The sequence below is a fragment of the Galleria mellonella genome, unplaced genomic scaffold (assembly GCF_026898425.1).
Source record: "Galleria mellonella isolate WM207_F2 unplaced genomic scaffold, CSIRO_AGI_GalMel_v1 utg312, whole genome shotgun sequence".
NCBI lineage: Eukaryota > Metazoa > Arthropoda > Insecta > Lepidoptera > Pyralidae > Galleria > Galleria mellonella.
The window spans coordinates 7,470,856-7,498,353 of NW_026442074.1; the positions used below are offsets into that span (position 1 = coordinate 7,470,856).

Here is a 27,498-nt window from a genome sequence, read left to right on the forward strand (position 1 = left end):
AAATGTTAATATTGTATTTAATTATTATAACAAACTAACAAAAAAAAAACTATTTACGATTACACTCTAAAATAAAATTATAAACATGAATGATGAAACTAAAACACTCAATGGATATGGGCAAATATTTTGTTTTATACCACAAAGGTTAAATTATTAAATTTTTTTAGTTACATTAGTTATATTATTAAAAAATACAGATAATCCAGCTATCTCTAGTATTTTTTACGTTATCCATCATTGCAATCCTGTTTCTTCGCAGTTGTGTAAAAATAGAATGCAAATTATTCAGGCCCTTTGTACCCTTTCTGGAGCTCTAAGTAACTTTATTTAAATTTATAAACCACAGTGTAAGGAACAACCAGTAGTCCAACGACATTTTACAGATGTCGAGTGATTACATGATGATTAGGAACGCTCTGTGTAAACGTGTCCGTTGAACTTTAGGAGAAAAATTCTTCCTCAATTGTTGATTCCTTATAATGATCAAATAAACCTACTTTCAATTAAATAAACACATATACTTATTACAATACAATTATTACAATTAATTCTTTGGGACATTACAACAACATAAAAGTAATTTATAGAATTATAGAAAGCATATCGACCTTACAATATAATGCAATATATAATTATTTAGTAATGAATTTATTAAGTGCATATTCCAAGTATAGTCCAAGTATAATTTTTTTGTGTTAATATTTAAGCAGTTTTATTTTATTATTTTTTTAGTATTAAACTGAGAATTATTAATATTGAAAAAATGGGCTTAGTCAGACAGAAAGACTTGTAACACTGCGACCTCTGTGATCATTTGTACTCGCCCTTTTTCAAAGTTCGCTGCTAATTCCTGTCAGTGATAGGAATTTTAAGGTGTTCTGAGAAAGGATGTTGTTTTATCTCCTCAGGTAGTGTATTTCAAAGGAGATATATCGTTTATACATGACTGGACTGTAGTCATAATATATATGCTATAGTGACTGAGAATTACTATAGCATTGTAGTAAAAATTCTCTTATTTAATTATTACAAATTAACAAATCTAAAGTTACAAATACATCTGGAAGTAATAATGATATTATAAATATATATTTTAACTTCTGAGATATTAGTTCTTTCTCTTAAGAATTACATTAACTGCGTATAATATATGAAAATATCAATAAATATTTTGAAAAACAGATGTTAATCTTATCAAAATAAGTTATTAAAAAGGCATTGAACCTTGATACTTAGTTCACTTACTATTTAATCTATCATCTATCTAGCTTGATGATAGGTATAAATATTAGTGTTTAAACTTATTTCAATAAAACTGACGATAAAATTTTTCTCGTTACTTTTTATCAGATTAAATATCATTATATTATATAATAAATATCTTAGTTCTTTTTTGTTTGGCATAATAGCATTGTTATATGTTAAAACTTAAGCAAAATTAGGTAGAAAAATTAAGTGGATACATTTGTTAATCTATTTTGAAATGTACAAGTTAGAAAAGTAACAGAATAGTAACACTTTACAGATCTATTTTTTTTTAAGCCACCTACCTATTTATGCTTTAATTCTTTCTACCCAAAGGTTGTCTGGAAGAGATTGCTTAACAATAAGACCGCGTTTTCTACTACACTATACGTATTGAAAATTGTTCAACAAATCCTGTTATGTTGGTGCAATAAAGTGTTAAATAAATAAATAATAATAGTAATATTTTTTTTTTTTTTGCTATGATTATGGATATCAAACTTTATATCTTATAAATTAAAAATACTTTACATAATCTACTTCGGGCAAGCGTGCAAATATTAAAAACAAAAGTTACCTCCCGACTACTCCACCCGACGGGATTCGAACCTACATCTCTCTGTTATCCGGATCGACAATGTTCCCAATTAACGAAAGGAATACTGTCAGTTGGTTGTTTTCTTCTCTTCTCAGTTGACAAGGACGAAATACTTGCGTAACAACTTTGAATATTATTTCGAACAAAATACTTCTTAATTTAAGCAATATGGGAACGATAGTTAAATGATATAAAAAGTAAAATGGGACTATATGTTTTATGAAAATGAGCTCTATATAAGTATATATAGATAAATAATTGCGATGCGTATAGGGATTCAATCGTGGTTGCAATATGTGAATAAGATGCGTTATTTATTGTAATATTTGAATTCTTCCATCAGTACTGATGTTGATTGGAGATTTCCCCTTGATGTAATTTTCCACGATCACCTGGTCACGACCTATTACTTGTACATTGCTTCTGCCTTCACTGAACATCTGTAAACAATAATTAGTGTCATTTAATCGGCATAGAATGGACCACCCATACCTCTCTCGTGGGTGCCAACAGAGGTGACACCCGCGAGGTAACTGTCAACTGCTGAACACAAGCCTTTCCCATGAGAAGGTTTGCCAGTAGTAGCCATGCTTAGTAAGTGGATTGACAACCGCAGTTAGGCTTTGGAGATGTTTTAAGAGAGGCGCTGCTGCTCATCCCACGCCTTTCCTTAGTCACCTCTCACGACACCCACAGGAAAGAAAGGGGTGGCCTATTCTATACCGGGATCACACAGGAAAACTTAAAATAAAATTACTTTAAATACTGATGCATAAGTATAAAATTGCGTGAAATAGGTATGATAAATGAATAAATAATTACCGTAAAACCATCGCCCCCGTCACCTAAATACGAAGGCGTGACCACTTGGTAAGTCTGCTCAGGGTCTAAATCAGTACCATTTTTATCTCCAACCACTACTGATACTATTCGTTCCCCTTCTGGTTTGGTCACGTTGTATACCACTCGTAGTCCTGATTAAATAAAATTCATTAAATACCTACTAGTAATAAAATAATAATTAGTATATTTTTTTAATATGATAATATTTATAACTCTTAACACTTGATGAAACTTTGAATTTATATTTCTCATTCTAAACTAGAAAAGTAAACAAAATCTAAAAAAAGTTGAGATTATTAAACAAAACACGTGTACTTTTTCACAATTTGTTACGATAAATACCTAAACATTTTTGTCTTTAACTTGTATTTATACAAGTGTATATATATCTCTTACCAGCTACTTGTAACACCCAAGGTCCCTTGAATGGGTCATATGCCCATGCATCTCTAACACTCCTCTCCAATGCTTCTCGTACGTATTTGCCTTTAAGTTCGAATGATTGCACTTTGTCGTTGAATGGTAGCAATTCAAATATTACGCCTTGTGTTATGTCTGAAATGAATATCACACAATCACACCAATTCTATGGTGCTAAATACTGTTCCTATAAACAAGTTGTAAATAAATCTAATGACAGCTATGTTTTCGTTGCCACGCCTTAAAAAAGACACCGGACGTTGCTATCTTATTTAAATAGCAGTGCAAACATCAGCTTCACTTGGCACTTATCTTAAAACTGTTATGAAAACAGAGGAAGACTTTATACCAAAGTCATCTGCATACATAGCATTGTCCCTCGTGTCTTGTGTTTCTGATATGAAGCAGTTGTGCTTACATAACTGTGTTTCTGTTTAAAGGGTGAGATATGACAGTGAAATTACTGGGTTCGGAGATATCACACTATAGTCCAGAGGAATAATATCATCATCCTCAGCAACACAATGCGATTCCATAGACAACACTGAGTATTCTATGATCTCCATGGTTTTATAGGTAACAATTATCGCTTTCCATCAGTTGGGTCTTTAGCTTGTTTGCCAGTCTAAGTATCATTAAAAAAAGAACATTTCGATTGAAATAGATTTAAAAAAACTACCGCGAAACTCGAAATACAGTGACTGTTAAACCTAGATTTAAAATTGTTTTCATTAATTCAATAAATTGTAACTTATACTTTACAAGAACCGTCAATAGTTTCTGGAAATTTGGAAACTGCTAGATAATAGGTTCAGTGTGACAAAGCTAAAATGAATCCAGTAATATAAATCTGAATTACTACTTACTTCCTTCTGGTATCGGAGCTCTAATGTTACCACGTTGCATGAACGACAGAAAGCTATAATTGGAATTCACATTATTTTTTCCCTGTAAGAGAAAAAAATGCTGTACCATTTTTTTAAAAATGTACCATTTTATAATTCCTTATCAGAATCATTGTTATGCCAATAATGTCAAAAAACAACTCAGAATACTCAAAATCGTTCGTTTCTGAATTAATCGGACCGACATTCAAACCAAGATTTTAACTAAACAAATTGTATTTATTCTAAAGAAATTTCCAGTTTACAAAATTAGGATTTAGGAGTCTTTACAAAAACATGACATGATGAAAATTTATAATTTAGTTATTTAGACCCTAGTAATGTACCCACTTTTATTTTATTTATTTATTCTTTATAATCAATAAAAAAACATTACAAAAAAATGTCTGGTACAAAAGGCAGACTTACAACTTAATATACATTATGCCACATAATCATTATAGATCCAGTTAATTGAGATCTTATCGATTTCTGCTTCATAAATAAGTACCTCGTTCTTATTTATGAAAATGAAGTATTTTCTATTTTCAGTATTTTCAAGTGTTTCCTCAAAGCAAAAGAAGGTGCTTTCTCATTAGAAGACCTCATCTTTTTTACGCAAACCATTGCAATAACATTACTAGATACGTAATTATCGATAAATACTTCATGTATAGGCGGTGATTATATTATATTATATATTATTTTATCAGATAGGTCATCAGCTTGTTTCATGTTTAGTTGTATAAAATAAAGATGTCAGTGAAAAGGGAGGGTAACAAGACAGAAATAACTTACATATTCATTAAATGCATCCATCAACAGATCTCCCAAAGCACATTCTCCGAAAACACAATCCTGGTCACTCAGAGTAGTTCGTGTTTCGCCAACAGGAACATTCTCAGCTTCATGCACCAATTTAGCATAAGGTGCCAATTTGGCTTTAATATCTTCGTCTGCAATAAATATAATCATATAGGTAGAGTTACACTAATACAAATCTCATTCTTACTTTTCAGCTTTCGATTTTTGATCCCATTACCAAAAGTTTGCATTTTCGCGGTTCGCTCTGGAAACCATCGTGGTCAATTTGGCTATTTACACATGTCCTTATCAATGTTTCTTCACGGATGTTTTTAGATTCAATCACTACGAAGAGTTAAATGACTTACTTTCATCCTTTACATCTTTACTTATCATCAAATGATAAATAAGGATGAAAGTAAGTCATTGTCAAGTGAGTTTTACTGATACCCTGTTAGCGGATATCAATAAGCGGAGTTATCATTCCATTAGTATCCATTAAGAAATACGTTAAGAGCGAGAAGGAGAGACAACACGTGCTATTCTTACCACAAAGAGTTTTCTAAGAATATTTTATGAACCATTCCAGAATATTTTTTCGTCTTAACTTATAGGTACCTCTTGACTATTCTACTCTTATTTTGTGAAAGTATGCTTGTTTGTTTTAGCATAAAAGTAAATAATTTGAAAGTATTTCCCGTAAGATATGTAAGCAGATGAATACATTTTAAACTGCGTTTATAATTTTAGTGCATAACAAGAATAATCATTATATAAAAGGTTATCTGGATAATTAATTATGAGACATGAGACATTAAGGCCATTCATAAAGATTATATCACAAACATGGTATTGTATTACTCCTAAATACAGCTCTTATCATAATTTGAGGGATTCATTGGAATCCTATTTAAAAACATTCGGTTTTTAGAAATAAAATTAATAGTTGGATCCATGATCTAAATCATCATTCAAAAAATATGTAACAAATATAAATAAAATTCAAATAAGTTGTCAAATTTGCCTTAGCTACTAAAGATTGATTTATTGAATTTTAAGATCTTCTGATATTAATAATGACCATATTTCACGACTTTATGGTTCTTATATAATTACGTGTATATTATATTCATATAGCTATTCAAAAGTAAATGTGAAAATAACACTACCTAATAAAAACAATCCTATTAATATTATAAATATGAAAGTTTTCAAGAATAGATGGATAGCCGGATGGAGAAAGGTTTGTTGCTCTAAAGCTACCGAATGGATTTGAATGTAATTTGGTACACGGATATATTATATCACACTTTATTAGTTTATTTACTAATTCATGCAGGTGAAGCCGCACGATACAGCAAGTTGATAATAAAATAAACAAGATATTGTGCTAAATGTTATAAAATAGTGACTACATAAAAATATGCCGGAAGGAAAGTAATAAAATATAAGAAAAAGCGGCAATCTACATTGATTAAACCAAGGGTCAGATAAAAAAAAAGGTAAAACTCATATCATATAATGAAGATAAGAGTATGGCATGAAAGATACATGATTTAATTGCACCGACGAATGAAAACTGTTTAAATATAAGGAAAAACCAATTTAATATTATTTCCTTAATTTTTAATGTTATACAAAGCTTACAAAAACTAGGAAGAATAAAAACAAATATTATACCTTCAGCTATAGATCTGTTGAGGAAAATAGGACCGCCTTGCCATTTCACAAGCTCGCCACGGTAATCGAAAGATAGCGTCAAATTTCCCATGTATTTAGTAAATGCAGAAGCTTGCACGATCATCACCTGCAAATTGTAGATTTTCTTTTTGGAGGTGCTGTTTAATAAAATTGGGTACCTACGTCGAAATTGCCTAATAAAATTAGGTACCTACGTCGAAATTGCTTAATAAAATTAGATACCTACGTCGGAATTGCTTTTTATACCTAACACATTTGTACCAAACAAGCAAGTATTCTCTCAAATTTAGTTTACTAATAGTGTTTTCTGTCACGGAATATTTAGTCACAAATTTAAATAACATTTTTGGAGAGCAGACTCGAACATATAACCTTTATTTCTAAATCTAATCGCTATATTTTCTTTATTTTTTAATTAACCCTACCTTATTACTGAACTGTATTTTTATTTGAATAAGAATTTTTGATAATGTATCGTATTTGTCACAGATATCTTTAATAAAATATATTTAACATAAACCAAATCATACAATATTCTATTATATGTCATTATCATCATTTTTCTCATTAACATCGTTAACTGTTGAACATAAACCTCGTCCTTGAGGGATATTACCAATAGTTGTCATGCTTGGCAGGTGGGTTGGCAATCGCAGTTAGGTTTTGGTAGTATTTTAAGAGAGATGCTGCTTCCCATCTTTCGTCCATTACATTTCCTTAGTTGCCTCTTACGACACCCACGAGAAAATAAGGAGTGCTAAGAACTATTCCATACCGGGACCACATGGTTTATCTACATATTACATATATAAATATAGGATAAATCGTTTCTTAATATAGAACTATCACTACAGGAGTCTGATAGTACAGGAGATAAGCAAGAATAAATAGATGACCTTGTGCTCTGCTATAAAAAAAATATTCCAAGATAACCGTCCATTAAAAAGAACATGTTTTAGATATTTTAGAGGTAAATCCTTTTTTTATGCAAATTAGAATTGCAATCAAGCTGAGGGCCCACTTATTCAATAGTGGTAACCGTCGCCTATAGACATGAGTAGTACCATGGGCATAACAGAGTATACTGTTATTACTGCTGGTGATGAAGTCACCCTCTGGTAAACTTTGAAAATAATATAAATAAATAAATACTCTGTACTATAATATTTAATAATTACGACTATAATCAGTAATGGGATAATTACAAAGTAAAAAAAATTGCCGACTGTACAATTGCAATGAAGACATATTGAGAGATTTCACGCCTACATTTCGCCAAGCATATTAAAACTCGTCATAACGAACCACTATTAAAATATTATGAATGTTGTTTTTGTTATTCTTCAATTTTTTTCGATATAAATCTTATAGGAATCTAATTTAAATTTAACTGAAGTATATTAATATTATTTTTAAAACTAATGTTCATTTTTATTGTTGCCGTACAGCTTCTGAAGAAAACTTTAGGATTAAGTCGAAACAATTGTCGGAAACAAACACGGTGAGATTGTTAATTTCCTGATATACGAGTAGGTATATGTATACAGACATCGAAGTCAATTAGGTTATATTTAACCTCAATCAGGTTAAAAAATGGCACTAAGTACATCTGTATACAGTAGAAATGTACATTCAGCAGTAGCAATCAAATATTAGTAATATTAATCAACTAAAAAAGACAAAGGTTATGGTGGAGGACGGGCAACAACGTCCCTCTTAAAACGTCACCAAAAACCAACCCACTTGCCAAACGTGGCAACTATTGCCAAATACCTCCCCCCCCCCCTCTTCCACCTTCTAAGGGAGGCTATGTTCACCAGTGAACAGTTAACGCCTAATACAACAATAAAAGGAAATATTTCAAAAAATATAAATTTAATAATTTAGTCCTATACCATAATTAGGGCTTACCTGTTTTCCATCATCGGTATTCTCTATGAAGATTGGGTACGGTCCAGCTACTTCTTCCCCGCTGGGTGAAGGGCCATTCCAAAGTAGTGAATGTGTGTGCCCTCCTACTATAACATCTACATACTGCCCGTAATCGCGAGCCAGCTCTCTATAACGTATACACAATATTAAAAACTTAGTGGTTATAACAAAATTTATAGGTATTAAAGATTTGTTTTAAAAAATATTTTTTTTTTTATAAAATATGATACCCTGAGCCTTGCCCTGAGCATAATGTTATTTAAAAGCAGAATACATGAAGTTTACGTTGAAGCACACTGTGGTTGAAGTTGTTTTTCAAAGCCTTTGTTAGAGCTCTGAATACTTTTATAGTGTGATATTAAGTTTCAAGAAAAATAGTTATAATATTTAAATACCCATAGACTATTTTATCGTATTTGTTTTTATATAAAAAATGCATGCATATTTATTTACTTTCATATAGTTAGCTCGAAAAATACAAAGGCATAAACTTAATGCAGCTGCATTACCCTTTTCATATTTTTTTGTCGTTCTATTTTAAATACAGCTCAATTTACTCCTGCTAGTTGCTTAAGTTTATATATGAAATTTTTGTGAAAAAAGTATCAACAGCTTACAACAAACGGTATTTTTAACAGGATCTAATGCAAGGGGTTTGCTAACGATAATAGCTTTTTTGAGAAAAAGACAATTAGTAATGACTACTAACTTACTTGAAGTACTATGCTTAATTAATGAATGACAAGCAAAGTATTTTATGTAACTGAAATATTTACATTTCTATCCATGCATGTGTTTAGCCAAGTTCAAAGAAAAAGGAGTTGGATTATTTAAATAATTGTCTGATAAAATTTAAGAATTTGAAATACCTATTACTTATTATTAGTAGCAAACATAGTAGTAGTAAAAAGAAACAAGAAATTATTATATAAATTCATTATTTAATGTTGCATGTTCTTGTAACTTGTAAATTTTAAGATTTTCTACATAAAGTTGGTATCCATATAGAGCTCAATTCCATTTATGACGGATTGAAAACGACGCATATTTATAATATTGATATTTTAAATTTATAATTTTCATAAGATTTTTATTTTACTGTGATAATGCAGTCTGTTACATACTAATCGTATAGGTAAATACAACAAATAACAATTTAATACATCATCAAATATTTATAGATACATATTAAAAGTTCAATTATAAAAACTGGTTTCATTTAAATTTATATGAGTACATTTATTTGCAATGCATTTATTAAGACTTCATTACCTGTGCAGTGCAAATTTTAATTATTTTTATCTATATAATTAACTAAGATACACATAAATAAATTGTAAATGCAAATATGATTGCGTCATTAAAAATAAAGCAAAAAATAAATAATTAAATGTGTACATGTATATTCAAATATATAAGTTTTATTTTTTTGCTCTCAAATATAAATTAAATATCATACACCTATCTCATTCTATGTTGTAGTACATAACGCTGTTAAGAACTAAAATACACATCTACAAAGAATCTACAAATGACTTTAATGAATTGATTATAAGACAAGTGTTCCTGTTCAATTATTTAATGTGCCACTCTCGCCAAGTAAGTAATTGGTCTGTCCGGTACCTGATAAATATCACTTTAAGCACAAACAAGTTGACCGAATTGAGGACTCCTGGATAATTATTTATTTCTTCAGCATTAGCATCACATGATTATTTTAATGCTATTTAGTTCTTAACGATTATATGTTTTTTTTTTCATTTTATTATAAAAATTACTATGTATTTCGCAGCATCCAGTACTTTTACTACCATATCTCACTACTATATCACTAGAATACTGCAAAAAAAGAAAATGGATATTTGGCAGCAGAATTACTATGAGATTAAAATTAATTAGTGTTTTAATTTTAATATGACAGCAAAAAAAAAGAAATAGAAAAAATTACTTTTTTTCTTTTATCATATTTAATTGTGTGAAATTGCTAACCGATCTGTATTAATAAAACATTGTAAATATATAATTATGTAATTAATAAGACATAATATAACGATGATAATAATAAATTATGTAATCCCTTTAATGTACTGATGTTTGTATATTTATTACGTATAGTAGTAAATGAATAAATAAATAAATAGGTAAAAGAACTTAATAAAAATGTAAAAAAACGAATTAACCCAAATATAAGGCAGTCTGCTGATATTAAATAGTAATACCAATTAAAAATCGATTGTTTAAATGTTTCCATTCGTTACTAATTTCATTTAGATAGATATATATATTTGTATTAGTGATAATTTCAACAAAACTTAGTTACCTTTTTATTATATTCTATTAAAAATGACGATTTACATATAAATCCTTTTTCTAATAAATCTGGTAGCTAAATACGTATAGAATTGTTATGCTGGAACTCGGTCTAAATATTTCCTAATCTAGATTTTTTATTTATAATCAAAGTTACTAGAATAAGTAAGTATAAATGTACCTAGTTGAATGGACCAAAGTCGAGAAGTACAATGAACGAAGTAAATTCTACACGAACTCACTTGTCAACCTCGAGGCCACAGTGCGACAGGAGCACAATGATGTCGACTCCTTTATCAGTCAACGCTTTCGCCTCACGTTTCAGAGCTTCCCGCGGATCCGTGAATACTACGTTGCCCGGCGAAGATAATTTCTGTAAATAAATAATAATAAATACATTTGAACACATTACATATATCATTCCATTTCAAAACAAGCGGACTTTGTTTGCCATTCTATGTTGCATAAAACAAACCATGACATATACAACAATAGTGAAGAAAAAAAAACAAGAGCAACTGAATGTGAATTGAAATTCTCAAAAAAAATATGGTGTTATTGAATATTTCAAACGTGTAATTTACGTCATCAATATATTGCATTGTACATTACTTATTGAGAATTGTACACCTAGGTAAATGATACGAGAATAAAATGTTAATGAATAACTATTAATATCACAATTTTTATCTTCAAATATTAAATAAATGATACAAAAATACCTACAAAAAAATAACATTACGAAAAAAGTAAGTATCCTCATCATCATTATCTTCTTATTGTTATCCCAATTATATAAATTTTGGGTTTAGTTAGATGTTTTTATCCATATTACCCATGGTTTTGCTTTTTTGTTTTAAATAAGTATATTCATATTAAAGAATTAGGCAAAGAAGAAATAAAAATGAATAAGTTCAGAAGCCTCATCATAGTGTAAAGACTTTTAAAATGTAAGGTCGATATAATATAAAAGATTTCTATACAATTTTATAGACCAATATATGTTGCTGCTTTACATGAATCAAAAACCGTAGTGAGTAGCTGTTTATTATGTTCTGTTACTTTGGAAAAATGTTCCCTTATCTATTAGGGGTCAACAAAAAATGAAATAAAAAGAATTTTGAATTATAAACACGGTGTTTCTAGCTAATATCATTACTAAAACGAAGCAGGTATTCTAGTTCTATGGATACGTAGAATTCTTATAGAAAATTTTACATTTTATATTATTTTTAGACTTTAGAAAAAATAGGCACGTCATGTATATCTCTTTTTCTACCTCATATATAGATATATTGTTTTATAGCTGGTAATCATAATAGAAAGCGTTAACCTTTATCTATAGATGTATTCTACAAATAACGATTTCTATGGTATTTCTTTGGTAAAAAAAAAATATCCCGAGGACTATAGTTCCTAACGGAGCAAATAGTCAAAGGCATTTATCGACTGTCGCCTGCATTAATATTTTTTTATGCAACTTAGAATATAATACAGCATACAATAAGCTGACGGCCTACCTGATGGAAAGTGGTAACCATCACTTATCGATATAAACAGTACCATGAACATAACAGAGTATACCATGTCATACATGATACCCTAAATGCATTGCTGTTTCTGCGAACTAAGATGTTACGCCTGAATTAATATCTAAAGAATAGTCCAACTGTTAAGTTCTATGTTTATGTTGGTTATTGTATAGGTTATAAATAGAATGTAGTTATTTCATACATAGCAAAGTAACAACTGCATCCTTTACGTATATTGAAACAGAAGCAATATGAAACAATTCGAAAATAGTCTGAAGCAATTTATATTGCAGTATGCGGAAATGTTGAAAACTATATTGACATGTTGTACTTTTTATTTTTTAGTATTTTATTACTTTTTTGTTTCTCTGTCCAGTTATCATTTGGCTATAAAAATTGTATATACTTCTCCCATTTTTTAGTCTCACAATATATTACAAATCCGTACAGATACTAAAGAACAGAACAATATAATAGAAGATATATATATATATATAAATATATATAAATTAATTAGTGCCGGTACGGGAGTGTAATAATTATTGTGTGTATATATTTGACAATAATGTTATGATAACAAAAACAATTAACACCAACTTTAAATGAAGCGTGTTACTAACTCATGTTACTTCATATGTTGAACTACTATCTATTTGTCAAAGCGTGTAATACTCGTACGTATATTGTATTATATAAATTACATTGTTACACAGATTCGCCACAATAATACAAATATTCGTGAGTATTAAGACAATAGATAATAAAAATACGTTACGTCACTTTGATAACAATACGATCTCGGTTCAATAAACACAGACGAGCACTCAAATCGAGACGATATGATATTATTGCATCTCTCTATATATCTATATTTGTATAATTTTTTTGATAGATGAAAGTGGTATGGTAACCCCGCCTGCGCTAACGGGATACGCTGGCGGAGGACCAGTGAAAGGTGATTGATGAGAATGAAAACAGGGCCGTTAGCCCATTAAAAAAATTATGAATTCATCAGAAATTAACCATGATAGTTTCCAGGGGGAACCCCGAGGAAGTCGACCTGGTTGGGTATATTGCTAATAATGGGATTCTCGGTCTCCATTACTAACAATCCCTTTCCCCCCTCTATATTTATATTATTTACAAATTTTGTTAAACCAGTAGTCACCTGCTAAATAAAAGAACATATATTTACATTCATCACATTTAAATATATAATACTAATCTTTACCTATAATATTGTACGTGTGACCGGAATAATGTCGATTGACCGGATAAAAAAATAGTCTATGTTCTAATCTATCCTTAATATTACATAGGTATATCATACCAAGCAATTGGGATAAGGGTAGAAAGATGATGATGATTATACCAAAATCAATGAGGGTTAAGCCGTTCACGCATCTAGAGCTAATTTTTCTATTTATAATATTAGTATACAGAGGGAGAAGGATATTAGTCTTAGAGCTCTTGCTCTATTACTAACAATATACCCAACCAGGTTGACCTCCAGGAATAACACCTGAGTCCTCAAGAATGGCAACGCATGGGGGGGTATCATGGGCGAAACAGTATACTCTGTTATGCCCATGGTATTGCTCATGTCTATAAGCGACGGTTACCACTTTACATTAGGTGGTTCGTCAGCTTGTTTGCCATTCTAAGTAGTATAAAAAAAAATATCTCCCCGTGGTCCCCCCTGGAAACCATCGTGCTGAATTCCAAGTGTATTCGTCACGATGGGCTAACTGACCTGCCTTTTCTCATTCTCATCTATCATCCCTCACTGGTATACCGTTAGCGCAGGCGGGGTTACCATTCAATTATCATCCATTAAAAAAACACAAACAGTATGTTTACACAAACAACAAATGTCTCTATTTTATTGAAATATAATAATTTTTTGAGACATAATGAAAGGAGAAACATACAATTACGAACAAAGTTCCTTCGTTATAGTGTACCGCTATTATAATCATACTCGTAGTTACCAAAGTGTTTAAAAGACGTAACTTCTTAGAATTCTTATATATACAATCAATCGTACAAGTAATTATTATATAAGACATGGTACTATTATTAAAATAAATTAGATAATCTAAATAATCAGATAAAATAAATAATAATAAATCCCTTGCTCACAACATTTATAAATAGATTTTATATGTAACTTACAAGTGCAATAAAGAATATATATATAATATTTTTATGCAACTTAGAATGGTAAACAAACTGATGGTCCACCTGACGGAAAATACATAAGCAGTACCATAGATATAACAGAGTATACGAGGTCTGTCCGGAAAGTTCGTATAAAAGTGTTCTGGAATGCGAGAAAGAGGAGTGGGGAGGCCAGGTAAGCGCAGGACCCCTTCCTTATGTCCCTAACAATGCTTCAGTTCTGGTCTGACCGCCGTGCGGTGCGAACTGGCTTGTCACGCCATCTGTGAAGTTACCTCTTAACGAAACCCCGTCGGCATGGAGCCCGCTTCCGTTGAAGAGCAGCGCGTCGTAATCAAGTTTCTCTCGAAACTCGGCAAGAATGGCCGTGAAATTTTTGCCGATCTCAGAACAGTTTATGGGGATGATGCTGTGAAGGAACCAACCGTCCACAAGTGGCTAAAAAGATTCAGAGAGGGCCGAGAAAGCGTTCAAGATGACCCACGTTCAGGACGTCCTTCCACTTCACATTCCGACGAAAACGTGGAAAGAATTCGAACTTGTGTTAATGGGGACCGTCGTTTAACGGTCAGACAGTCGTGTGGCACGAGTTCGTCCAGAATTGGCGCGAGAGGGGCGTTGGATTCTTCACCACGACAATGCCCCTGCCCACACCTCTCTTGTTGTCCGTGAGTTTTTGAGTAAAAATTCCATTACGGTGACCGAACACCCCCTATTCGCCGGATTTGGCCCCGTGTGACTTCTTCTTGTTCCCAAAAACCAAATTGGTACTTCGGGGGCGGCATTTGGGGGACATAAATGAGATAAAAAAAGCTACGACGGGGCAGCTGAGAAACCTACAACCAGAGGACTTTCAAGGAGCCTTCTCACAGTGGAAACGGCGTTGGCACAAGTGCATTATGTCACAGGGGGAGTACTTTGAAGGGGATAAAATTGATTTACCTGAATAATTGTAAAATAAAATTTTTAAAAAACTTTTATACGTACTTTCCGGACAAACCTCGTACTGTTTCGCTCATGATACCCCCTATGCGTTACCATTCCTGAAAACTAAGGTGTTATTCCGCTGTACTCTGTAAATTCACTGCCATATCCCACCCTTCAAACCGAAACACAGCCATGCAAACACAACTGCTTTACAGTAGAAACACGAATGGGACAGAGGTACCCAAGCAAACGACTTTTATACAAAGTCTCCCTCTGATAATCTAAACGTAGACCCAAAAATATGAGAATTGTATATAGGTAATATAAATGTAATAAGTATACGTAGATACATAAATTTTATCAAAGATATTATGGGTAAAATTTAAATAACCATACCTAGGAACGCTGATTAATCATAAAAAATGATTCAAACAAAAGACTAGACGTGCATACCTACTCGTATATAAAATTCAGTTAATTGACTAATGCTAAAATATTTTTCCTTGTATAAAGTCTAACATATTCTTAACTACAATAAGAAACAAACAGCAACAATTTAAACCTAAATAAAGTCTTTTTAATGAATTTCATTACCAAAACATCGTCATTCATAAGAAAAAAATACAAATATTAAAGCGCTAATATAAGATTAAAAATTTATTTAGATATTCTATTGATGAAGTTTTAGAGAAACTACTACACCAATAGAATAATCTCTTAAAAATATTTCGGTATCAGCTTGTATTTTATAGCATACATTCTTAAAACTGCAATTATTAACTTACCGCAGTATCGGTGGTAATCAACCCAATGATCCCAATCTTCCTGCCCTTTCTTTCGACTACAATATAAGGTTTGTATAACCCCTGCAGAGAAGGCTCATTTGTGGTGTCCATGTTCGCAGCAACTACAGGAGCTTTGAGTGCGGCTAGGTATGGAGCAAGACCAGATGGGCCATCGTCAAATTCGTGATTACCAATTGCCTGCAAAATACAAAAATAATCCTGTGACCCAATATTCGTTCACTCACACTTGACTGGTACTACTCATCGGAAACAATTATCATATGCCTCAAGTTGGGACAAATAATTTATCATTTTACATCTCATTTTAGATTTTGGATCTCAATGTAAACAAACACCGTATCATAGGACAGGTATTCTTTATTGTTGCTTCCAAAAGATAACAATAGCAAACTTATTATAAATACAAACAATTACAAGAAAAGATTACGCTGAAAAAACAATAGGCGGCCTTATCGCTAAGAACGATCTCTTTTAGGCAACCTTTAGATGAAGAAGACTAATTCCAAGATTCTTGTAGATAACATCATGGTACCTATTTTTTAAGAAAATTCCACGTATGTAATAATCAGGCAGACTGAGTATTCTTTACAACTGTCTTCAAGTATATTAAATGAAATGACATAGAAATGAAATATATGCAGTAATATTCAAGGAGTCATTTAAGTCACATGCAATGAACATATCACCTGTGCAATATTTAACAATAGTTTTAAAATAACTACGCGTGGTGAAACCATCTGGGGTATATCACCATATTAGCCGTTAAGTGTCCACTGCTGAACACAGGCCTTCCCCCTTATTCCAGGCTTTGCCTGTAGTTGCCATGCTTGATAGGCGGATTAGCAACCGCAGTTAAGCTTTGGTGATGTTTTAAGAAGGACGCTGTCGTCCATCCCTTGACCATCAAGATTCCTTAGTCTCTACTCTCAATCTCTCTCTCTCTCTCTCAACTAATTAGTTGTGAAATTAAAAAACAGCAAATGTTTCAGTAATGACAAATTAAAGTCGACAACATATCTACACTATCTAATCATAAACAGGTACGCCAAAGGAAAACATCAATTACAATATTGCTTTTGATAAAATTTCCGGACACATACTTTACACAAACATTATAGTGCTCATACAATACACGACTTTTTCCACAATTCTTTTATTTTATCTTTGTAGTGTACTGAAAAGACAATAAACTTACAAAATGAAGCACCTGTCTAAAGTTATAGCATTCGAATCAGTATTTCTGCACATGAATCTATGTATAAAAATTTAATGATCTTATTGTTAATTTAATATATACCTTCACCTGTTCAGCTAAACGTGCCGTTTGTAATTATTTTACTGAACTATATGTATGATTTTACTATTCACATTGTATTAATAAATATATTTAAAAAAAATTATATACATGTATTGTTAACACAAATGTTTCATGTTACCACTTGCAAAAAATTTCAAGTTATGAAAATGAATTATTTTCAAAATCATCAACATTAAGTTCTATATGAGGAGAGAACTATTAGTACAGCGACTAGGCATGTTTCTGATAGGTCGACCACCACGCGATCCTCCTGGAAACCATAGTGGTTGGTTGATGGTAAAAAAATCAAGGTGAACCAGTTGACTCACTGATAACCAGTCAATAAAAATTAAAAACACAAACCCAACTACCATTCTGACGATGGTTATATCCTGTGAGGGAATTTTCTATAAGATTATGCCAAAAAATTTTTCATAACTTCTTTTACTCGATGTTTATTTTAAAACTACAAGCTGTACGACTGATTTAAATTTTATTCAAATCAGTCGGATGTTTGCGAGACTTTACGCCTTCATTTTACGTTTTCACGTTATAAAATAGAAAACCAATTAAATACTTAAGACTTAATTAATTACCCAACATACAAATAATTATTTAGTACAGTAATTAACTAGAATATAGCCAGATAAAAAGTCATTTTGAATACAGAACCAAAAGGTATTTCGTGTAGTAGTAACTATATAGGCTGAACCTCCACACATTCCTTGGTTTTGTGTGAAAGCATATATATATATATATATAAAGTCTTAGTCACCCCATTGTCAAGATTATGATACCATTGAGGATGTGCAACATATATCTACTGTTATAAGTGTCGTATAAACTCGATGTAAAGACAAGAATTAAATATTAATCTTATTCAATTTATATATTTTTTTAATGGGTGTAAATGAGATAGTAACCCCACCTGCGGTATCGGTATACACTGGCGGGGTACCAGTGAGAGAAAGGCAGGTCAGTTAGCCCATCGTGACGAATTCAACGATAAATTTGTCACGATAGTTTCCATTGAGAACCGCGTGGAGGTCGACCTAATAGGGTATATTGATAGCAAGGGGGACTAACTCCTCCATTACTAACAATCCCTTCTTTGCATTCAATCTATATTAGCTGACCCCAAATCAGAATTTTTTTAACATCTCTGTAAATTATTAATTCCTCTCTGTTTTCCGACAGTAGGCTAAGTAGATAAAATCTTATTTGAGAAATCAGTTCATTGTACGATAGTACTGATATACCTGAAGAAGATAAAAGAATTTGAAAATTATAAAAAAGATTATAGAACCACAGCCACACACATAATTGTTAATATACGAAACATAACAATTTCTATAAATACTATTAATATCATATGAAAGTTTTTAAAAAAACTTTGTATACTAGATATTTCTAGTAATGGATCAACTAGTCCCAGTTACTAAGAAACCCTCCCCCTTAAAACGTTTACTCAGTGACTACTTAGTAATTAAGTTAGAATACCTTGTTATGAGGAAACAAGAACATCTGAGAGCACTGGCCAGAATACACAAACATGAATCAATTCAGAAAATTCGTTTCCTAAATTGACCCCACCGGGAATCAAACCCGAGATCTTATATACGTAAAGCAACATACCCTTGACTTACAGAGGTGAATTTCTAATAACTTACGTGTGCATCATGCGGTAACATGTTCATGAACTGCTGTGTAATGTTCCATTTCAGCAAGGTATACCAATAAGTACCCTGGAAGCTGTCGCCTGCATTCAACAAGATCGCATCAGGCTTCTCGTTCAAAAGAACCTGAATTTCATGGTAAAGGCGTGGAAAACCGCCCAAGCACGAATTATTGTTGAACCGACATATTGGAGAAATGACCGAGGTCTCTTCAAATCTGTAAAGAGAGTAACAATATTAGATTTACTAGCACATACATTTGGAATTGTTTGCTGGCAGTTACATGATTGTACTCGTATTTTGGTTTGAAGTGTTTTTTTTTTTTTGACGAATGATAATGGAATGGTAACTCCCCTTGTGCTAACGGTATACACTGGCGAGGCACCTGTGAGAAATGATAGATGAAGATAAAAAGCCAGGTCGGTTAGCCCATCGTGACAAATTTAACGATAAAAATTTGTCACAAACAAAAATATGACCTGTTTTTGAGACTCGAGACTCTCTCTATGTAATCAAAGGTATAGATATATATTGTTTATATCCTATTATATAGGCAAAGATTACCACTTTTCATCAGATGAACCGTCATCAGCATGCTTGCTACTCCAAGCTATATAAAATAACATGCTAATTGATGTATTTATAAACTTATATAGTAACTTATAGTTTTCATAGATATATTATTAAAATATAAAAATCATATAATTATTATAATAAGATTTTCATCTCTGTTATTATTATTTTTATACAATTTTATTAAAATTTTAGATTTTCTGTTTTAATTTCCTTTAAAACATCAATTCGAATTTTAACATCGGACAGTGTCACAATAAATTATGTGTGAAGGTAGTAATAAAACACATAAATTATATAGAAATGGAAGAAAACCTTTACAATACTTTTATTTCCATCTGTACGTTGAACAAGTCGAGCGGCCGCCATGAAATGTGTTTATCTTTATATTATTATATCTAGACATGAACTATTGAATTTTATGTACATTTATTTATTGTATACTTAAAAAACCAACAGCTTCATAAATAATTTATGCATAGTTTTATACATATGTTAGAATACCACGACTGATATGACATGAATTGAATCATTGTGACTTGTTCTATTTTCTTTATTATTATTAAACTCCTGTTTTTAATCAGGACAGTTTAGGTAAAAACATTTCTAAAGAGCATTCATACAGAAATGTAACAATGTCTGTTATTGTATTTTTTTTTATACAACTTAGAATGGCAAACAAGCTGACGGCCCACCTGATGGAAAGTGGTAACCGTCGCCTATAGACATGAGCAGTACTATGGACATAACAGAGTATACTGTTTCGCCCATGATACCCCCCATGCGTTGCCATTCCTGAGGACTCGGGTGTTATTCCTCTGTATCCAGTAAATTCACGCCATATCCCACCTTTCAAACTGAAACACAGCCATGCAAACACAACTGCTTCACGGTAGAAACACGAATGGGACAGAGGTACCCAAGCAATTGACTTTTGTAAAAAGTACATACTACATAGTTGTGTCACAGATAATATAATACTATATGTGTTTTCGCCCTTGTGAATAGGTACATAATATTCTTACTTATTACATACTTTTTTATATTACTTACTTAATACATATGATTATGTACTAAGTTGGGATACAACCTACCCATGTGCCAAAATTCATTTAAATCCATACAGAAGTTTTACATGAAAAGGTAATAAACCATCCATCTAAATATCCTCAAAAATTTATCACTTAATATGTTGCTGTTACTCCATATTTTGCTTTCAAAATTTCCACGTGATTCTTATATCAATGGGTGTCGTAAGAGGAGACTAAGGGAGGGCGAAAGATGGGCAGCAGTGTCTCTTTTAAAACATCTCTAAAGCCTAACTGCGGTTGCCAATCCGCCTGTCAAGCGTGGCACTTACTGGCAAACCCCCCAGGGGGACGCTTATATTTAGCAGTGGAGAATTAAAAGTTGATATTATGATGATGATGAAATGCTTTTTCACTATTAAAATCTAGAAAATTAATTGATGGGTTAATAAGAATATTATTGCAAGATTGATTTTTTAGTTTTTTTAGTTCGCTATTAGAAAACTTTTTAAATAACATTCAAAAATATAGTCAATTCACTGTGTTTTATTAGTCACAGTTTAATAGTAATTTTTTAATTACACTAACTGTTTCGAGTCGTGGGTAACTAAATATAGATCAAATTTTTACCCGTAGTAGAAAATGTTATCTTTGGAGAAACTAAGCTATATAGCTACTAATATTACTTATTGTATTATTTTTGCATCATATATGTTATGTTTTATATACAAACCTTATAGACACTTTCTCCTATCGGGTTCTCAAGATTGACTGGAAGAAATCCCTTTAAAGAATAAGTCCGCCTGTGTACATTTTTGTTATAACCTAATATCTATACTATAAGTGAATGTAAAGAACTTTAAACATTAAGTTTAGGTAACTGTGTTATATATAATAGTAAAATCTCTACTGTGCGCAATAAAGAGTTTATTATTATTATTAATAGTAAAATTATTATCATGAGTAGTAGTATTATACATTTTTATAGTCTTAACATATCAAAGCATAAAGAATGTTAACTATTTACCAAGTTTAATTCTTCAAATATACTTTTGTGTGCATGTGGGAGGTGGATTTACACGTAGAGTATCATTTTAATGAGTAACTTTTGAAAAAACTACAAAACGAACATCTGGGGGAATAGTTTAAAATATCCTGACCTATGCCAATGAAGAAAAGTTTGTTTCCTAGATTCGCCCGATTAAAAATCGTACAAAAAAAAACACATCCACGCAAAAAATAGCTCTCTCTTTTCACACAATCCCTTTGAAAAATATCATGATTGATTCCTGGTAAACTCATCCCGATGGACCAACTAGCCTAACTTCGTCCACTCCTATCATCTCTCACGTATTCTTTATTGTACACAAACATAATATTAAGAACAATTAATTTTAAACATAATTATATGTACTTATCTCTAATACGAGCTTATCTCTAATAAGCGATCTCTTCCAGCAAACCTTTTCATGTGAATTAAATAATAATAAAAAATAGATAATTACCTACGAGTTTAGTCTATATTCTTATGGTATTACATTTGCCGTGTGGTCCTGGCATGAAATAAGCCACCTCTTACTTTTCATAAAAGGCGACTGAAGGAACTTAATGATCGAGGGATGAGCAGCAACGTCCCTCTTACAACGTCACCAAAACCTAATTACTGTTGGTAACTGGCTTGCCAAACATGCCAACTACTGGCAAAATTCCCGAAGGAGAAACCTATGTTTAGAAGGGGGGAAAGGGATTGTTAGTAATCCGGATTATCAGTCCCATTGCTAACAATATACTCTTACAGGTCGACCTCGCCGTAGTCTCCCCTGGAAACCATCGTGCTGAATTCTAAGTGTATTTATCACGATGGGCTAACTGGCCTGTCTTTGCATCCTCACCTATCATCCTCACTGGTGCCCCGGCGGCGTATACCGTTGGCGCAGGCGGGGTTACCATTTCATTATCATTCATAAAAAAAACCTATGTTCAGCACAAGTCAATTAACGGCTGATATAATTACATTATAATTGGTAATCCCGACCTACATGGCCAATTTAAAAACCATTGTTGCGACGCTTCAATAAGAATTTATCTGATTGTATATCACAGTTATTTGTCTTAGTGATTTCTTTAATGTTTTTAAAGTGACCTTGTTATTTCAAGATGTTATAGATTACTTCACTGACCGCTACAGAAAACTGTTTCTCGTTTTTTTAATGTAAGACTATCAAGGTCGTTAGAGCGATCGCTCTATATTGTATATTTTATTGAGTTTTGTCTTTTGTTTATTGATGTATCGTAATATTCAAGATTTATTGTATATATTTATTTATCATTTTTTTTATTGCTCTTCTCATAGAGATCCTTTTTTTTTTATACGACATAACAGAGTATACTGTTTCGCCCATGATACCCCCCATACGTTGCTATTCCTGAGGACACAAGTGTTATACCTCTGTACCCTGTAAATTCACGCCATATCCCACCCTTCAAACAGAAACACAGCCATGCAAACACAATTTCTTCACGGTAGAAACACGAATGGGACAGAGGTACCCAAGCAATCGACTTTTGTACAAAGTCTCCCTCTGATATATATAAATATTTCAATTTATAATTTTATTGTAATCAAATTTAAATACAAAATTAATATTTGTATTAATTTTTCAATCCTTCAACTCCGCCGTCGGGGATTTTCAACTAATTTCAACTAACTTGAATAATAACGGAACTCCTCAATTCGAGTATATTTATTCAGTTGTGTTTTACATATTTAGGGTACTTGATAAGTCGTTTGAACTTTTTATTTTGTTATTCTATATAACAAAATCAAAAGGTCACGATCCTAAGTTAGCTACGTCCCTATTTTGCATATGCATCTATTTACCTTTATAGATCATATTACCTGATTACTCTATTATGCAGACAACTTTATTAAATGCTTTTTCTTTAAAGATTATTTTTTCAAAAAGTAACTAAGCATTTATCATACGCTACAGCAGTAAATAAAGCTTTACCAATAAAATATTTATTACACAATGTTCGTATAAATGTTGTGGTCACAGCGGAAATGGAATCCGGAACCCGGAAGTTGAAAACGGAAAGACCAACGCTTCCCCAACAACGGTTCGTTAAATAAAAACAGATTGAGTCCCAATATATTGGATACAGGAAAATTGGGAATTAGGAGGTCGAGACTAATGCAAATACAAGTGTAACTAAGCATAGGTGCGTCGGAGAATAATAAGTTAACGTTTATTAGTGATGATAAAATAATATATACTCATATAATCTTATTTATTTATGTAACTTCATTATACACACTATAAATACATAGAAAAATAAGACAGTGGAAATTAAATGTACGAAGGGTTATTATATAACATATTATTTTTAACCGATTTTAAAGAGATGAATACCTTAAGATTCTTTACTTTAGAAATTTGATTATTTATTTATGGAAAAATATTAAACAACATCTTTGATTATTGACGAAAAAATCAAACAATAAATCAGAAGTTTTTTATAAGCTTTTTTAATCAATGGGTTCAACTCTATTGATATTTCTATTTAGATTTTTACAATAATAAACTTGACTCCATAAATAATTTAAAATGTTTAGAAAGTGATTACCTATTGTTTACGTAAGGACTTAAAAATTTTTGCTTATGGACTTAATTTCCCACAAATTGTTTTTAAGATTATTTTTTACTATTTTTTGGTTAGGTTGTATGTAAACACAACTCAAAGGAAGAAAGCTTTATTGACAACCAACTGAATTTACAAAACAAAATAAGACAATAATGATCATTTGTAACTATTAGTAGCAAGAGCAGAGGTTGCCAATGCATTTTCATCTCATGTAAATGCCAACTACACAACCTACGTGATATGTTCACTAGTTATAATCCAATGGTAAATTTAACACGTAGTGATAGGTTTTAACATAGATGCTGTATATGAAATTCTCAGATTCGATTCTAGATCGGATCAATTTGACAAGGGACTTCTCTATTTATTAACACAATTCCTAATATGCTTGTATCTGGGTCTTCTGATTTGTACCCCCAAATGTTGTTCGATTTCTTGACACAAAGTACCTAAGTATCCTAGTTTGAGTACCAGACAATTGCTGTAATTGTGTGGCACTTATTGAGTAAGTAGGTAGAAGTACGAGAATGTTACGTGTTCAATAGCATGCAAGAGAGCGCATAAATAAACTAAAACACAGCAAGAATATTAGAGTTATATTCACTGATGACTAATTCAAACTGTATTTTTTTTTTCAAAAGTTAAAATATATAATTCTTTATGGAAAAAGGATTAATTCTCGCTATAGTCTCATACTATTTTTTTCCTAAATGAAGAATTATTAAGAATTATCTAATGCATTCTAGTTTATGTCCGATCAATTTCTGTCAACTTATGTATTGTATATTTTCAATTTCATCACGATAGGCCAACTGACCTTACTTCATCTTCACCTATCATCTCTCATAGTTACCTCGCCAGCAAATCAATAAACGCCTGAGTTATTGATTTGCTGACAGACAGGTTATCATCCCATTTTCATCCATTAATAAAAAAATTAATAGTGTCATAAATATCATTAGAATCTCTATCATTATTAGTAATGTGTTATAATTACCCAATAAATTAGTGTTGATATCACCAAATTGTTTTTATTATTATAAAATATCAGTTTATTATCATACATCACTTCAAAATACGATACCAAATATACACAATATCTCTCAAGATCATATGATAGGTTTTATCCTAATTTATTTACCACAGATTTTATATGAAAAACTTGCATATTAGTTTCTTTAATTGCCCTTCTAGGGTAAGGACCCAATTTTTAGCTAGTTATAACTAAGGAGTTATAACTAGCTAAAAATTGTTCCACGTAATCCGCCTATTTCTCAATGTTTATTTTCAAATGAAAGGAATACCCATCGGTCAAATGTTTTATGATGTGTTCTAAAAAATCTAGCTCCTTATTACGTTGTTTATTTAAAAAGTCAAATCTATTAACAATACAGTAGAATTTATGTGTCTTAAATACGTCATATTTATTGTTATAGGATATAACAATCAAATACCCCGTGTTTTATCTAAAGATGAGATCAAGAGTCTCTGGAATAAATGTGCATGCATATAAAGAACAATGAATATTAGAACACCTGGTCCTTTCTGCCTACCCCGTAAGCGATTTATTGTAAAGATAGATGAAATATTATGTATCTTTTATTTAAGATATTATTGTATTATTTTTTTTAATAAATTTTTACATTGGTATTTCTTTAATAAACACCTTTATCGATAAATCAATAGTAATAATTAATCAAAAAAAAAATCTTACCCTTTAAAATTAATAATCTATATCAAAAATTAAATTTCTGATTAAAACTAGTCAGTCAGTAATCAAGAAAATTTAGAAAAGTGCATACCTCAAATTGACCCGACCAAGACTCGAACCTGAGTATTACAGAAAACTACGCTCTTTGCCATTACACTCCAAATATTGAAATTTAATAAAACAATAGAAAATAATTATTAGAAACATCTCAACACTCACCTAGCATGAAAATCGTTGTAATGTATTATGTCTAAGTCGTATAATCCTTCGAAAGGTACAGCGAACCCGTTGACAATACTACAGTAAATTACACTGGACACAAGTAAGAGATATTTTAAATTATTAGCCGCCATAATGATGTTTAATATTTGAATTTCTCTATTATGATTTTACAAGACGTATTATTTACATGCTCAATATCTCGCGCCTTCTGACACAATGTCAAACGTTTTTATACGTTCGAGTTGTGTCTCGTACTGACAGTCGTCGAACGGATCGGCTGATAATAGCGGTGTAATGATGAATAAAGGCAGTCTACACGTATGTAAATGATATTTTTTTCTTTACTTCTAGTAAAATAATGTTATCTATCTATAATGTGAAATTATATTAATTTATAATCACTTTCTACCACCTACTCCACATGCATAGTTTCAGAAATAACGAAATAGACTACTTCTAAATGGCATATCTAGATAAAACACTCATCAAATTTTCAGTTACACTTTCAAGAATACAACTGTGACAATCGCATCAATTTTGATACAGTAGATTTAGCATGATGCCGCAACAAATATACAGGGAGACAAAATATCTAAAAAATATTAGAGACGTTTAATAATTACTTAACTCCTTAGTGTAGATTTAAAGTCACACTCAAAGTCAGTTAATGAATCATACTAAACGGTAATTACTAATTTCATTAATACGTCAATTAACAATTTTTATTATCAATTACTAATATCTCATTAGTATTAATTTTATGAACCTCTCTGAATGCGGCAGTTAAACTCTTCATATTAACTTTTTCTGAAATATCTCCCATGTGCTGGCATCGTCCAGATACAAATTTTTTTACCAAGTAAAATATTAAGTATAAAATGGATATTTTTTATGCAACACGGACTGGCAAATAAGTTAATGGCTTACTGCTTGACGAAAACTAACAACCATTCCGTTGATATATTAACATGGACAGCATAAAATGTACAGTGACCTCCATGGTAGATACTTAGTGTTGTTATTTCTAAAAACTATGATATTTTGTATCATATATATATATATATATATATATATATATATATATATATATATATATATATATATATATATATATATATATATATATATATAATATTTTTTTTATGGGTGAAAATGGTATG

At 31.2% G+C, this 27,498-nt stretch overlaps 1 protein-coding gene across 1 annotated transcript; it reads right to left on the reverse strand.

The window, feature by feature from the left end:
• Window positions 1–141: 141 nt before the first annotated feature.
• LOC113513362 (apyrase) lies at window positions 142–26,606 on the reverse strand. The gene is made up of 11 exons (XM_031908605.2): window positions 26,336–26,606; window positions 19,154–19,376; window positions 16,166–16,363; window positions 10,983–11,113; window positions 8,410–8,557; window positions 6,478–6,604; window positions 4,792–4,949; window positions 3,976–4,057; window positions 3,086–3,244; window positions 2,669–2,820; window positions 142–2,286 (listed from the first exon to the last, which is right to left on the reverse strand). Exons 1-11 carry the CDS (start codon window positions 26,467–26,469, stop codon window positions 2,161–2,163), a joined length of 1,638 nt encoding a protein of 545 aa, XP_031764465.1. The 5' UTR covers window positions 26,470–26,606; the 3' UTR covers window positions 142–2,160.
• Window positions 26,607–27,498: the final 892 nt, after the last annotated feature.

What these genes read in the sequence shown, in the direction of transcription:
- LOC113513362 (XM_031908605.2), bottom strand. Translation starts at nt 26,469, where the DNA reads ATGGCGGCTAATAATTTAAAATATCTCTTACTTGTGTCCAGTGTAATT. An exon ending in AGCTCCGATACCAGAAGGAA is followed by an intron (nt 3,245 to 3,975) that starts GTAAGTAGTAAT and finishes TATTCATTTCAG; the next exon opens with ACATAACACAAGGCGTAATA. An exon ending in ACGGGGGCGATGGTTTTACG is followed by an intron (nt 2,287 to 2,668) that starts GTAATTATTTAT and finishes TATTGTTTACAG; the next exon opens with ATGTTCAGTGAAGGCAGAAG.